Genomic DNA, 14,923 nt, shown 5'->3' with positions numbered 1-14,923 from the left:
CCTATTTATCCAATGCTCAATTTGATATCTGGCAATTTTCAAATCATACAGAACTCAACTGAGCCACCCATATTTGATCTCATCAGAGTTCTTCCTTCATAAGAACTCGGTCGAACTGATCCTATTTATGGGTTAAAAACCCATTGGCCTGAATGATGCATATTGGCTGAGGTCCATGGTCCTTGGGTCGACCCTTCTCGGCACAAATTCTCATTTCAGGCCCAAACACAACTAATGGACTCGTTTGGAAATACTTTTAAAATAACTAAAAACGTTATTAGTGGAAATGTTTTTGAAACCAATCTTTAGTAAAAACACAAGTAAATCCTGAAAAAGCACTTGAAGTGCTCCCTAAAAGAACCACATGAAAGTGATTTCGGAACCCAAATATATTTTCTTTAAAAGAACTTTCAATTATTTTAAAATTACTTCCAAACAAATAACTAGACAAACACAATTTATAAATATTAATTTATAATTAAAAAACTACATGTCGACATTTAGTTTCACAAATTTTGTTGCCCTAATTGTTGAATGATAATCTTAAAATAAAAATTGCCAGTTGAGTCATTGGCGATTCGACAATAAGGCAAGTAGGGCGCCAGCCATTGTTACTACACGTTTCCATGACAAGAGAAAGAAGGGGTAGGGTTAGGGCAGGATCAAGTCAAACAGATTTTACCATTAATAACATTAATCCATTTAATTATTTGTAAAAAGAACCCAATGTTTACCTTGCTGACTCATTTGCACTCTTCTAGTAGCTCATCCCATCACATATATTATATAGGAATTGGATCCTCTCCTATGAGCAGGAGGTTAGGATCCTCCTGATCCACTAATACGGGCCGTTAAATTTTGATCCAACGAGAACAAATAGGAGGTTCTTTTAAAAGTTATAATAATTGTAATCGTTGGATCAAAATCCAACGACCCGTGTTAATGGGTCAAGAGGATCCTAATCTCCTGATCAAGAGAGGATCCAATTCCTATTATATATATATATATATATACTCCTTCCTCTCCCGTCACTAGTCAACTAATTTGCATTTGATTTTCCTCCCCTTCCAGAAAGATATATATATATATATATATATACACTCCTTCCTCTCCCGTCACTAGTCAACTAATTTGCATTTGATTTTCCTCCCCTTCCAGAAAGCCTTGTCACCAAACCAAACCAACTCTCCCTCCCCAATTAATCACTAATTAATTAAGCTAATCACCTTGCTTAAGGAACCACCCCACCTCGCTTCCTCTCTCTCTCTCTCTCACCTCAAATTTCAAACACCATCAGCCGTATATAAACCCACTCCCCGCACTCTCCTTCTCACACCAATCCCAGCTTTTGCTATCTCAAAAAATGGACGACACCAAAAACACTGCAGTCCCGCAGGACCAGTCCGACGCAGACGACACCCTCTCCTTCTGCGACTTCTCCCTCTACAACGACCACTACGACAGCTACTCTCCCTCCCCCCGAAAATACCCAGATACCCCCGACAGCCTCTTCGAGTTCTTCATCGACCACCCGGACTTCGAGCTCGACTCCTCCGCCGTCGTCTTCTGCGGCAAAACCATCGACGACGTCGATTTCCCCCAAAACACGAAATTGGTGCAGAGGGACCCGCGAAACGGCCTCTTCCTCTTCAAGACCAACTCCTTCAAACGATCGCAGAGCGTCCGATCGCCGGTCGATCTCGAAAAATCGTCAGTCTTCAGGCCGAATTCGCCGGCGGCCGGCAGCTGCCGGTACCAGAGCAGCAAGTCCAAGAAGCACAGGACGGCCCTGATCGGGTCGCTGGTCAAGCCCCAGCCCAAAATGGAGCTCAGCGACATCAAGAGGCGGCAGAGCCGGCTGGCACCGGGGCCAATGTTCCCAATCGCCGAGGGAGACCACTCAGGCGAGCTGGTTGCTGCTTTCGCCGCCGATGGTGATAAGGCCCACAAGACCCTGGTTCGGCCGCTCAGGTGTAGGTCCCACCTCGTGAGCGCGCTGGTGAAGGCATCGTTTGGTTGTATTACATCGCCTAAAACCCGCGTAGAATTCTCCGATTTCCCGCGTGTGGACTGAGTTCTCAGTCGTACATTACTGTGGATTTTTTAAATATTAATTTATAATTATTTGTATTTATTTTTTCTCTATCAAATATTTTTGCTTTGTGATGTACAAACAAAGTTTTCTTTTAATACCATTATTATATGAGGATGAATACAACTGATGTTAATATATGTATTTAGAATAATACTACAAAGACTAAATTTGAAGACCGTTGAAATGATATCGATAATAATTTGCTTGATCATGCATAGGAGAAGTTCTTCCTATTCGCTCAACTACATGTCCCTACGGTTAAAAGATAAAATCACAAAATCACCCTCCATCTCTCACCTCATGATTTTGTTAGTCGAGCATTATTTTGGGTAGTGCCACCAACACATCAATTTTTACCTTTTACATATCTTTCTTAATTTTCTATTATCAAATCGAATGAATTGACGATATCAATTACCAAAAATCAACGAATGTGTATGAAAAATAAAAATAAATGTGTGAATAACATAATTTTTTATTTTTATGTCCAATGCTCTTTCACACAATACCCATGACCTACCATGTACGACGACCTTACACACGAACCCATTTACGTGTAAACAAAGCTTAAAGAAGTCAAAAGTAGTTGTTGGTCTAAATTCCTTTTTATTTCCCGGTCAAAAATTGTGCATCTCGTTTTGGGGTTTATTTTTTAGGCCTTCATTGGAAGTCCTCTGTCAAATTCAAACATCCAAAATATATATTAAAATGGTAGAGAGTTGTTTTTTAACAGAAGTTGAACACACAAGTGAAAAAGAAGAGTAATGTTATTCATATTATATTTTTGTATCATATTTTCATACTATTTTAGGTGGTATTTGATGTAGATAGCCACATCATTACAATTAATTATATTTTTAAATTTAGTTCATTATTTAATAAACTAATAATTAAGAAAAATTAGTTAGTTAAATGATGATTGTGGTATGCGAGGACTCTTTCTCCTTCTTTTTCCTGCATTTTGCAAATTTTTCAAATGATGTAGCTGTTTACATCAGATGCCACCTAAAATGGTATAGAAATGTAATATAAAAACATAATATAAATATCATTACTCGAAAAAGAATAGTATGTTACAAGTGTTTGCACGTCAAATATTTTTTATTTATTCTTAAAAGTTGAACATATTTCTCCTTTTTCAATATTTCTTTTTTTTTCTTTCTTTTTTTAGTTCTCCCTCTAAATTTAATTCCAACATCTTGTATTATCTTTTAAGACTCATAATCGACCAAAAATAAGGAGATTATAATTAGACTCTGATTTTATACGTTTTTAGGAAAAAGCTCAGAGCATTGGCATCTGAATTTAAAAAAAAAAAATGTGAAGCTTGATCATTTACGCCTAATTGTATGAGAATTTCCGTTAAAATAAGCATGTGAAAGTGAAACACGTCACATGCTTGATTTGATGGTAATGCGTGAAGGACGAATCCTTTACATTTTGTCAAACCCAGATACTAGGCCAGGAGCAATTAATTAAGCTTAACTAATACGGTTATAATGCATTTCGGAAACATGATTGAGCTAAGCTTAACTAATCACCTCGATCAAATATAATTTATTCAAAACGTTTTGCTATCAAAATATCTAATCAAGATGAATGAGGCATTTAGTTCATATAAAACTTGCAGTTGCATGATGAATCTTACTTTCGTATAATTTTGAATTTTGAATTTAAAACTTACTTGCAGTTGCAGTTGCATGATGAAGATTGTTTATTAAGAAAATTGTTGGGGACATCTGTTATGATCTGTAATTGCCTTAATCATAATTAGAATTGAGTTTGTTAGAAAATGTCCGCTGGCAAAAGTGTGTGGGAGCTAGTATATGAAGCAAGAAGTATGTGGAGTTGTATCAGATCAGTTTTACAATACAAATCAAATACAAAAATATATTGGAGCTCTGCTCCTTCCCTCTTCCTTCCCTCGTCTTGCATAGCCATTCTTATGCTACTTGTAGGTTGAATAGGGCTTAAAGATTTAGATCATATCAACATCAGGGGACTATTGAAAACCAAAGACTTAAAAAGTCCAAGTGCTCAGGCGGAATAGCTTTTCGCGTGCAAGAATTCAGAACTAATTACGAGATGTTGGAGGTTCAACTAATGTTCAAATAATTGGAATTTGGGGTGGGCAGTATAGGTAAATCAACTCTTGCAAGAGCCATCTGTAGGGAATATCACTATAGTTTCAGTTGTCAATGTTACCTTGAAGAGATGAAGAGTAAAAGGAAAAATACGCTTGCTTTGAAAGAAAATTTCTTCGAGATATTTTGAAACGACCTGACATTAATATAAGCAGTGTTGTGGAAGGGGCTAAGGTGCTAAGGTGCTGAAGGTATTTGTCGTGGTTGATGACATTGATGTTGCATACCAATTTGATGGATTGGCGATAGAACATGACTTGTTTGGGGTAGGGAGTAGGATTATTATAACAAAAAGGAGATGAATAAGTGCCAAACATACAAGGGGTGGATTAAAAAAAAGAGGGAAATTGAAGGAAATGGGACATTTCTTTAATCTTGTGACCAAAATAGGATTTTTGGCATATGCACAAAACATACACAACAATACGACGGAAATAAGATTTTCCTAAAACTTAAAATGATCAAATTGTCCTCCCATATAAATAGATTATTGCCAAGACCCAATCAACATTTTCTCCTTCGTTGTTCGAAAACCTTTCTCACGACCCTCAGCTCGACGAACCCCAACCCCCAACGGCGCAAGCCAAATCCTTCTCCAATTTTCCGACTGACACCAAGTTTCCAAATCCTTCTCCACTTTTTCGACCAATGCCAAGTTTTCAATTTTCCAACCGTTGCGACCCAAATCCTTCTCCAATTTTCCGACCGGCGCCGTTTTAACTCAGATTTTCTGCAAGTTTTGCGGCCATTCAATTTATACAATTTTAACGGCAAAATAAAAAAGTGGTACGTTTTGAATCAAATTGTCATTATTAGAACTTTGGTTTTCCCAATTCGGGAATTTAGGGTTTTGGGTGTGATTGACAGTTTCGTACAGTTAACTTAGGGAAAATTAACAAATTAGGCTTTAGGGTTGTGTAATTGCATGTATTTTTGAAGTTAATTATTCATGGTTTGTTCGATCTATATTTAATTTTCATTTGTGCATATTGCGTACATATTCTGTGCATGTGCATATGATATTTTTGGAAATTAATTGATTAAGTTGTACTTTGGTTGTATGGTGTAGATGTAGGGTATACTTGCTTGAATTTGGTTCATGATTTTGTTGAATTTGATCCATATGAAAGACTACACATCCTATGTAGGTTAAGAAAGACTGCACATACTCTGTAGATTAAGCATATAATGTGCATATACCATGCATATCCTGTGTGCATGTTTATGTTATTAATTTGATTTGCGTATAAAACCTTATGGTTGTCATTGTTGGATTTAAAGGCTGTGTTGAAAATCTTGCAAGTCCAAAGTCAAATCTTATCCTCTGATGGAACTTGTGTCTGCCTGATAAGGTATTTCCTGCCACCATCTTGTGTTTATCATATACGTTAGGGTCTCTCTAATATAGGAGGGTGATTTTCAAAAGACCAACCAAAGAAATTTGAGGATTCTTGTTTCGGTCATCTTGTTCATGTGGATTGCATCGAATGGTTTAGGCAATTGAACCACTATGATATCATTAGGGTTATTAAGGATACAATGATCGATGATTCCATATCCTTCATATTTGGGGAAGATGTTGCGATTTAATTTCGGGAGCCTCGAGTTTTGGTTGATCATAGGACTAAAGTTTGGAAAATTCCTGCCGATAGAGAAGGAAGAGGAATGTCGTATAAAAGAGACGAATTTCAGGGGAAAGAAGAAGATATTGTTGAAACAATTGGAAGACGAATTTTATGGTTGCCAAAACCAAGACGATTTGTACAAGATGGGGCTACTCTACCTTGTCCACTTCGTTCATTTTATTTGTCTCAAATATCGAGTGCGTTGTAACGTGCACTTGTTGTTTTGTGGTAGGGCAGACTGCAAAGTTTTCTTGCTTAAATTTGCCGACTACCTATCCACCGGCTTAGCCATCGACAATGTTGTTATGAAGAACATCGGGTTTTTCAGACTGAAGCTTGTGGTGCATTTCTGTGAAGTCATATTCGAACAACATTTATTTGACTACATTTTTTTTTTTAATTTTTTAATTCAGTTTGTTTTAAGTTTCATACACTTTGTTGTTTATTCACTTAAATGTTATGTAATTTTAGTACTTAGCGGATTGATGTTTGTCTTACCATATGCATGTTTTCGTAATTTTAGTTCTTAGCGGATCAGTGTTCGTTTTGCCATGTAAATGTTATCATAATTTTAGTAATTTCAGTATGCAATGTGCATACCATGTGTATGTGTTGAGCATGCAATGCGCATGACATGTGCATCATTTAATCATGTTTTGTGCATTTTCCAAAGTCTTATCTTGTCCCAAGATTAAGCAAATGGCTCATTTCGCAATAACAAATTACATAGATGTTATTGAACTAATGAAACATTAAGGTCCTTCTTATGACAAACCACACATGGAATGTCGAAATGTAAGAAAATTTGAATGATGCAAAAAAGAGTTCAAATTATCCATAACACGAAAAAACCGTAAAGCAATCTAGCGAGTGCCCCCAACGGCAAGTGCCTTGTAATAGCCAACGGTCACCTATTTTCGGTTGACATCCAGTTTCATTTCGTAGCAGCGAAATATCTCAAACCCTTCACGAAGCTCCAACCGATAGCCTTGTTTGTATTGCTCGCCCATTGAGTTAATGTACGCAGCGGATGACATAAACTTCTCAATCTCTTTTGCCTCATCTTCACGGGTCATGGACAACAAAACCACAAAAGAACCCCAATAAGAACATGAACTCAATATTATTGTTGGGTGAAACCTGAAGTAAATGAGTGGAGCAAGGAAGTTTTTGGCAATGCTGGCCAAGAAAAGAAGCAAGTGGAGGATAAACTATTGGAGCTTGATGCTACAGAGATGAGGGAGGGTCTTGATCTCTCCTTGAAACTAGAAATAGATGGTTTACGGGCAAGACTTGAGGACCTGGTCAAAGAACATTTGCCAACATTGGGAGGTGGTAAATTTTGATATTGTGAGGGGTTTCAATGAATTTCATGGTAGCGGAGTCATCAACGTAGTCACAAATGAAACATACATTTGTCTCGTACCAAAGAAAGCAAATTCAATTAGTGTTGCTGATTATAAGCCTATAAGCTTGACAACGAGTTTAGACAAGATTTTGTTAAAAGTGTTGGCCTTTAGACTAAAGGAGGTAATTAGTGGCACAATCTCACAGGCTTAAGGAGCTTTTGTGAAAGGAAGGCAGATTCTTGATACAACTGTAGTGGCCAACGAAGTGGTTGAGGAAACAAGGGTGAAAAAGAATGAAGGTCTTGTGTTCAAAATTGATTTTGAAAAAGCTTATGATCACATCGATTGGGATTTCTTAGTTAATGTGTTGGAAAGAAAAGGATTTGGTGATAGGTGGAGAAAATGGACATTGGGCTCCTTGAAATCTATCAACTTTTCCATCATAATAAATGACCGACCAAGGGATAAGTTTGGAGCATCAAGAGGACTTAGACAAGGCGATTCTCTTTTGCCCTTATTGTTTAATATTGCAGTAGACATCCTCAGTAGATTACTGGGAAGAGCCATCGAGGGTGGACTGATTGTTGTGTGTTGGTAATGAAGATGTGAAAGTTACTCACTTGCAATTTGCCGATGTCACAATCTTTTTTCTAAAACCTGATTGTGGAAAAATTTGAAAAGAGATTGTTGAGCTGGAAGTATGCTTTTCTTTCAAGAGGGGGACGATTAACTTTAATTCAATCGATGTTAAGAAGTTTACCAATTTATTTTCCATCTTTGTTCAAGATTCCTAAAGAAGTAGTTAGGAATTTGGAAAAAGCTTAATGCGGAAATTCTTATGGGTTGGTGTTGGTGAAGATAAGAAAAATCACCGCATTAATTGGGAGACAGTTTCAAAACCGAAAGACGAAGGGGGTTTAGGTATTGGAAATCTATTGGTAAGAAACAAAGCTTGTTAGCTAAATGGTTATGGTGTTTTCCAGTCGAAAGTGATTCCATCTGGCATAAAGTGATTCCATCTAGCATAAAGTGATTAGAAGCAAGTATGGTCTTAATGACAATGGTTGGGATTCCAAGATAGTTCAATTTGGAACAAGTAGAAGTCCTTGGAAGGATATTTCCCAAGGGTATATTTCTTTTCTAAAGTGCTGCCGTTTTGTTCCTGGTAAAGGAGATCAACTTAGATTTTGGGAAGGCATTTGGCTGGGCGAAAGATCTTTACAAGTCTCATTTCCTAGGTTGTTCAACTTATCTAGATTTCATAACAAGAGTATTTCTAGTGTGGCTAGTTTTGCTGAAAATTCTTTGAATTGGGACTTTGGGCTTTGAAGGAACTTGCGTGATGTGGAATTAGACGAATTGTCATATTTCCTGACAAATTTGGATCGGGTTGGCATTCACCCCTCAAAAGTTGTGAAAAAGTCGAAAAGAAATTGGATACTTGATTCTTCAGGAAGCTTCTCTGTTAAATCTTATTGCGATTATCTTCTCAAAAGTTGTGCTAATAGGGTATTTCGGGCTTATGGCCTGGTTTGGAAATCTAAAGTTCCTAATAAAGTGAAGGTTTTACTTGGTTAGTGGCTCATGGAAAAATTAACACTTGTGACATGCTCCAAAAACGACGACCTAGCTCATGTCTACAACCCGATTGATGCATTTTATGCAAGAAATGTTCAAAGTCTATTGACCATTTGTGTCTTCACTGTTCGATGGCTTTAAACCTTTGGTTGAAGTTGTTTAAGGAGTTTGGTATCAATTGGGTTTTACCCAGGCATTGTTATTCTCTTATGGTAGAGGAACATAATTATCATGAAAGGGGAAGAAAATCCAGGTCTTATGGGGATGTATAGTTTCAGTTGTTTTTTGGGTCATTTGGATGGAAAGAAACAAGCAGATTTTTAAGGACAACAAAAGCTGTAGAAGGGAGGATATGTGGGATAATGTTCGGTTATGGTCATCTTTGTGGGCTTCGCTTACTACAGAATTTAGAGATTTGTCTTTTTTTTCTTCAGAAATTTGACGTAACAGAAATGCGGCTATTAGTTAGTTTTGTGTTGTTTTTATATTTTCTAAATGTCTGGGTGATGGTGCTATTCATCTTGTTTTGTTTGTGCCTTTGCGGACTTCTTGTCCACTTTTATATTTTTATTGTTTCTTTGCAATAAAAATTTGTTTCTTCAAAAAAAAAATTCAGTTGCACAAAATGGAAAGATTTTTCTTGTTTCCGATGGTTAAAAGCTACCAATTTTAACAATCTATCACCAAAACGCACGAGGATAGTGAGCAATTTTCTCATATTTCTAAGCAATATTTTCTTCATCCATTTGGGTGTTAGAGGGAGTGTTTTTACAAGATTCACCGTATGCTGAACAACACTGTACTAATCAAATAACAATTAAAGTCCACTGAACAACGCAGCAGAAATGATTTGCAGCATGGATGAAGAGATACTTCAGTTCATTCAAGCTATACAAAAAGCTTGACTGAATTGCTACCATATGCAGAGTTTAAGTTCAAGCGATTCGGTGAGGCATTGAATCAAAACAAACACTCCAGAAACTCTGTCTAATTTGAGTAAGAAGCACTCATAATCAACGATGAATCGATACAGATTAACCTAAATTGAAAACCCTAACTAAACAAAGTGAAATCGGTCAGGATGAACATGTTTGTGGCTTTACTGATTAGGGTTTTGTTCTACAGTTAGCGAACATAAATAGTCATTTCATATCAGACCATAAGCAGGGTGTATTCAAGAAAATGTGCGTTGCCAATAAAACAGCACAATAACAAAACTGAAAAGTCACTTATGTCCAAATACCCTGCCATATGTTAGCATTACCAAAACAAGGCAAACAAAACCTCCATCTTTTGCAAGGTTGGTCCTCATCAGGTGAGTGATGGCTTAACCCTGCCTCATGATCAGTGTCGTCATTCTTGTGGGCATGGTTCCAATCGACGGACCTGCCTGTATCATCATTCTCATACGCTACACGCATATAGTCAATCTTATACACTTCTAGAAGAGGTTCAAAGTCTACAATATCAACTCCTGTTTTCTTTACCTTGAAATGATGATCATCCTCTGTTCCAAAAAATTCTGCATGCACAAGAACAGTGTCGCCGCCTATCAGTTTCAGCTTTTTGTTTGAAAGATTTCCCAGCCAAAGATAATCTTCACCTGAAGCAATTACGGTGGCATCCATTGGACAGATGGAAAACTGAGTTTGCTGGGTATGATTAGCAACATCAATGCATAGAGACCCAACACACTGGGAGTCGTCCGAAGAATAAACAATGCACACCACCAATGCTCCTATTTTACCATCAATACTTTGCGGCACTTCATATTTGACAATTTCATCTTCAGTTGTGACAGCGGCTAACCAGTAAGGAATTTCATTTCCGGAGAGAAAAAGTCCGCCAAATCCACCCCCGTTCCATTTCTATATCATGTGCAGCAAGATTTCTTTAAGCAACAATGAGAGAGAGAGAGAGAGAGAGAGAGAGAGAAAGAGAGAGAGGTAGGTTACCTTTTGGATGCTCTCCTTAAAAGGAAGAGTGAGGTTGGTGCACCCTTCCATATGAATGTTTTGCATGTACCCTAACGAGTTATCCAAGTGTGGAATATCTTTGAGTTTGCGGCAGTCTTTCAGTTGCAATTCCGTCATTTTCGACATCTCTGAAAAGTCAGGCATTATTTCCAGTGCAGTGCAGTAATTCGCTCTAAGCGTATGCAAACTTGTCGGCAAATCTGGGACTGCCTGAAGGTTTATGCAACGATTTAAAAATAACAACTGAAGCTGAGAAAGGCCACTGAGGATGGGTAGCCCATTAAAACCATTCCCATCTAGAACCAGAATGGTTAGAGAAGATAGAGCCCCAAGATTTTCAAGAACCGCATCATCCGTTATATTGCAGTCACTAAGATCTAAATAAGCAAGCATCTTCAGTTGTGTTAACGAATGGTAACCCGCACACAAACCCTTGCAGCCTTTGAGGATCAATCGATGGAGATGTGGGAGTTTTGAAAAGTCTGGTAATTCAGTCAGGTTATGGGAATGATTAAGAATAAGAAACTTCAACTTCTTGGGTAACTGTTACAAAAAGAGAAAACAAAAAACAAAATCCAAATAAATAAAAGAGAGAATGCATGATTGATGTTGATTTCTACAAAATGAAGTTGTGGAAAGGATTGATAATTATATCGTACCAGGTCGGAATCCTCCCAAACTCGTACGATCTTGCTGTAGCTCAGGTTAAGATAAACTAGGTTTCGTAGATCAAAATCTGCGGGTATGGCTTCAAGAGGAAATCCATGCCAAGACAACAATCTTAACTCCTTGGAAAAATGTTTGTAGCTTCCAGTCAGCTTTACATATTTGGGTAGGAGAAATTTCAGACGCCACATCTTCTTAAATGCATCTGTATGGAAGCTATGCTCGTTAGAATATTCTGGCAAATCCAAAGTTAGTCCTCTAATTGCTTCCGTTCCCTGTTTTGATATGTAAGTGCAAGTTAAGTAAGAAAAGGATTGTTCATATAACATAACTATGTAGGAAATAAAATGCATTAGATGTGGGATTTGCAAATACTTCTCTTTATATGCATTCAACATAACATTTCTGATTGTGATGTACTTACAGAGTCGTTACTTAACACGCTTGTTACCTCTTCATGATGCCACAATCGACTACGCTTTCCAGGTTCCATAGCATATTCTGCCCGCACAATTTCCCTTCCCATGTCTCGAATCAAATCATGCATCCTAAAAAATCCTCTATCAATATCTAGAAGACATCGATCTTGGAGAGTGTTGATTTCTGATTCTACAGAAAAGCTACTGCAACTATCCAATATTGCCATGACAGTAGCTCTATGCCATCCAATAAAGAAAAAAGATATGTCAAGGAACACACCCTTCACATGATCGTCACTTAAACCATCGTAGCTTATTTTAAGCGTTTCATGAATAGTTCCATATGGAATGTTTCTCAACTTATCCAATGTACTTTCCCATATGCTTTTACTCTTTTTCGTAGCCAACAAACGACCTACAACTTTAAGAGCCAGTGGCAACCCTCCACAATAATCAACAACATCTCTTGCGAGTTCAATATATTCATTATCGGGACAATGACTTCCAAAGGCATGCCAACTAAGGAGCTCAAGAGCTTCTTCATCAGTCATTTCTTGTGCCTTATATCTTTTATCCACCTTATGTATATTTAACACTTGTTCATCTCTTGTTGTTATAATAATTCTACTCCCTGGACCAAACGATTCATGTTTTATAGCCAATTCATCTAATTGGTCTGCATCATCTATGTCATCAACCACGACAAGCACCTTCATGCTTCCAAGTCTTTTTTCTATCTCCTTGGTTCCTTCAACAACACTGCTTACATTAATGTCAGGCCGTTTCAAAATATCTCGAAGAAGTTGTTCTTGCAGAACAACCATATTTTTTTTTTTACTCCTCACCTCTTCAAGGTAACATAGACCACTAAAACAACGATGATATTCGCTACAAATGGCTCTCGCAAGTGTTGTTTTGCCTATACCGCCCATACCCCAAATTCCAATAATTTGAACATCAAGCGAGCCTCCAAAATCCAAGTATTCAGTACTGAATTCTTGCACACGAAAAGCCATTCCAACTGAGCACTTGGCTTGTTTTAAGTCTGTTGTTTTCAGTAGTTCTCTGATGTCCCATACAATTTTCTCTATAAACAATCCTTCACGCCTGAACGTTGAAATTCAAAATTGTACAAAAATAAGATTCATCATGCAACTGCAAGATTCATATGAACTAAATTCCTCATTCATCGTGACCAAATATTTTTAGAGCAAAGAAGATATGAGTAAATTAGATTGATCCATGTGATTAAGTAAGCTAAACTTGACCAAATTTCTAACCTTGAATTATAAGGTGAGTGAACTTGAGCATCAAAATCTCACCAAGTCAGGCGTGAAAAAGCCAATGCTCCACATTTTTTCTATTTCATATATACCAATCCTTAGAAAAGACACAAGTGAATCTTGAAAAAACATTTGAAGTACTTCCTAGAAGAAGCATATAACTCTTTTAGGAAGCACTTCCTGGAACCCAAAAATATTTTTTCGAAAAACACTTTCAGACATTTTAAAAAAACTTCCAAACGAGCCATAAATCTAATTCAGCCACAAATTTTTGGCAACAATGCTCCATTTTTTTTCTTAATTGCGTATAAAATCAAATTCTAATTTCTTAATTTTGTCATACTTCGAATTAAATTTTGTAAAAAGGAATTAAGGATGCACAGTCAGATGTAAAAATAAAATAATAAAAAACAACATAAAAAGGAGAAATTTTTGAAGGAGGTAACGAAGAAATTATACCCGTCCGCTGTGATTTTAAGATTCCGGCCACCCAAATCTGCAGAAGCCTTAAGATCCTTTCTCCACTGGTTGACCTCGTTTGGATTTCCATCCCTTTGATGCTTCCGAAATGCTTCCCCAAAACCACCACTCTGTTTCCTCACTTGAGAAGGGTCGACGTCGTAGAAAATTGGATAAACAATCTTCCCCTCTTGATCTTCTCGGCACCTCATGATCTTGGCCAGCTCCCTCAAGCACCACTGGGACTCCGCGTACCTCTTGGAGAAGACGACGACGGCGATCCTCGACCCTTCGATTTGTCGGTCAAGTTCGCTCTGTATATTTTCCCCCCTTCTGAGCTGGTAGTCTATAAACGTGTTGATTCCGGCATTGCGTAACGCAATGGAGAGGTGGTCTGTGAAGGTAGTGCGGGTGTCGTCCCCTCTAAAGCTCAAGAACACCTCGTACATCCAGCGGTTTGCACGCCGAAAGGAAGATGAAGAGGCGGCGGCTCCATGGGCGGAACTGCTGGTGTCCATCGATAATCAATTGGTGCAGCTGGCTTTCAAGAAAAGAAAGTCAAACTCTCCAATCGTTTCAGTGTGGCGGCAATTCTGAAGTCGATGGTGTCGCTACGGTGTGAATAACGCGCGGGTACTATTTCCACCATTTAATTGGCTCTGATGGGTCATAACTCACACCCATGTCCAACTTGGCTACTTTCAGTTTTTGAGCCCATAAGTTCTCTGGGGTTACTATTTTTATCTTAATATATCCGTTGTTTAATTTATTATATTCAATGATCGAAAATTAAGAAATATGTCAGAAGTAAAAAAACGTATGTGAATAAAATCATTCTTCGTCTCAATTTTATTATGATTTTTTACTTTCTAATTTCCAAATTCCAATGCGTACATTAGCACATGTGGAATCGAAACTAGGGTAAGTTTCACATTATAATCTGTGATCCGATTCTTGAAGATAGGGATCAAATCAATTGAGGAGAGTAGTTGATCCTATTTATGTTTCTTCTTTCCTTTAGCGTCATGAATTTCCTCATTTTAATTATGTAAATATAGAAACACTGGTTTCTTCACTAACTAACTGAGGCATGTTCACTCGTTAAGTCAAGATATAAATAACTTATTTTTCTATTAAATAAAATAATGATTTTCGATCTAATCCATAGAAAGAAATATTTCTCCTCACGTGACACATTACGCAATTTTACAAGTTGTTAAGGACATATATTAGTGATGACTAAGTTCTTATAGCTCACCCCTTTCAAAAGGAATTGTAGTTTCAAAGGCTCAGTCCACCCGAATTTGACTTAATTGGCGTCCCGTGTGG

The 14,923-nt window shown here is 37.5% G+C and overlaps 1 protein-coding gene and 1 long non-coding RNA gene across 2 annotated transcripts; one reads left to right on the top strand and one right to left on the bottom strand.

The window, feature by feature from the left end:
* The first annotated feature begins 4,740 nt into the window (after positions 1-4,740).
* On the top strand, positions 4,741-6,411 carry LOC137735768 (uncharacterized). The gene is made up of 3 exons (XR_011068684.1): positions 4,741-5,025; positions 5,521-5,591; positions 6,102-6,411. It is a non-coding gene; the product is annotated as an uncharacterized lncRNA (long non-coding RNA).
* A 3,342-nt stretch (positions 6,412-9,753) lies between these two features.
* On the bottom strand, positions 9,754-14,200 carry LOC137735184 (disease resistance protein RPV1-like). The gene is made up of 5 exons (XM_068474578.1): positions 13,595-14,200; positions 11,858-12,959; positions 11,427-11,708; positions 10,747-11,310; positions 9,754-10,659 (listed from the first exon to the last, which is right to left on the bottom strand). The coding sequence occupies exons 1-5, from the start codon at positions 14,110-14,112 to the stop codon at positions 10,021-10,023; spliced, it is 3,105 nt and encodes a 1,034-aa protein (XP_068330679.1). The 5' UTR covers positions 14,113-14,200; the 3' UTR covers positions 9,754-10,020.
* Between the last annotated feature and the right edge of the window lie 723 nt (positions 14,201-14,923).

Source organism: Pyrus communis, chromosome 5 (assembly GCF_963583255.1).
Source record: "Pyrus communis chromosome 5, drPyrComm1.1, whole genome shotgun sequence".
NCBI classification, from domain to species: Eukaryota; Viridiplantae; Streptophyta; class Magnoliopsida; order Rosales; family Rosaceae; genus Pyrus; species Pyrus communis.
This window is presented reverse-complemented; position numbering and strand designations above follow the sequence as displayed.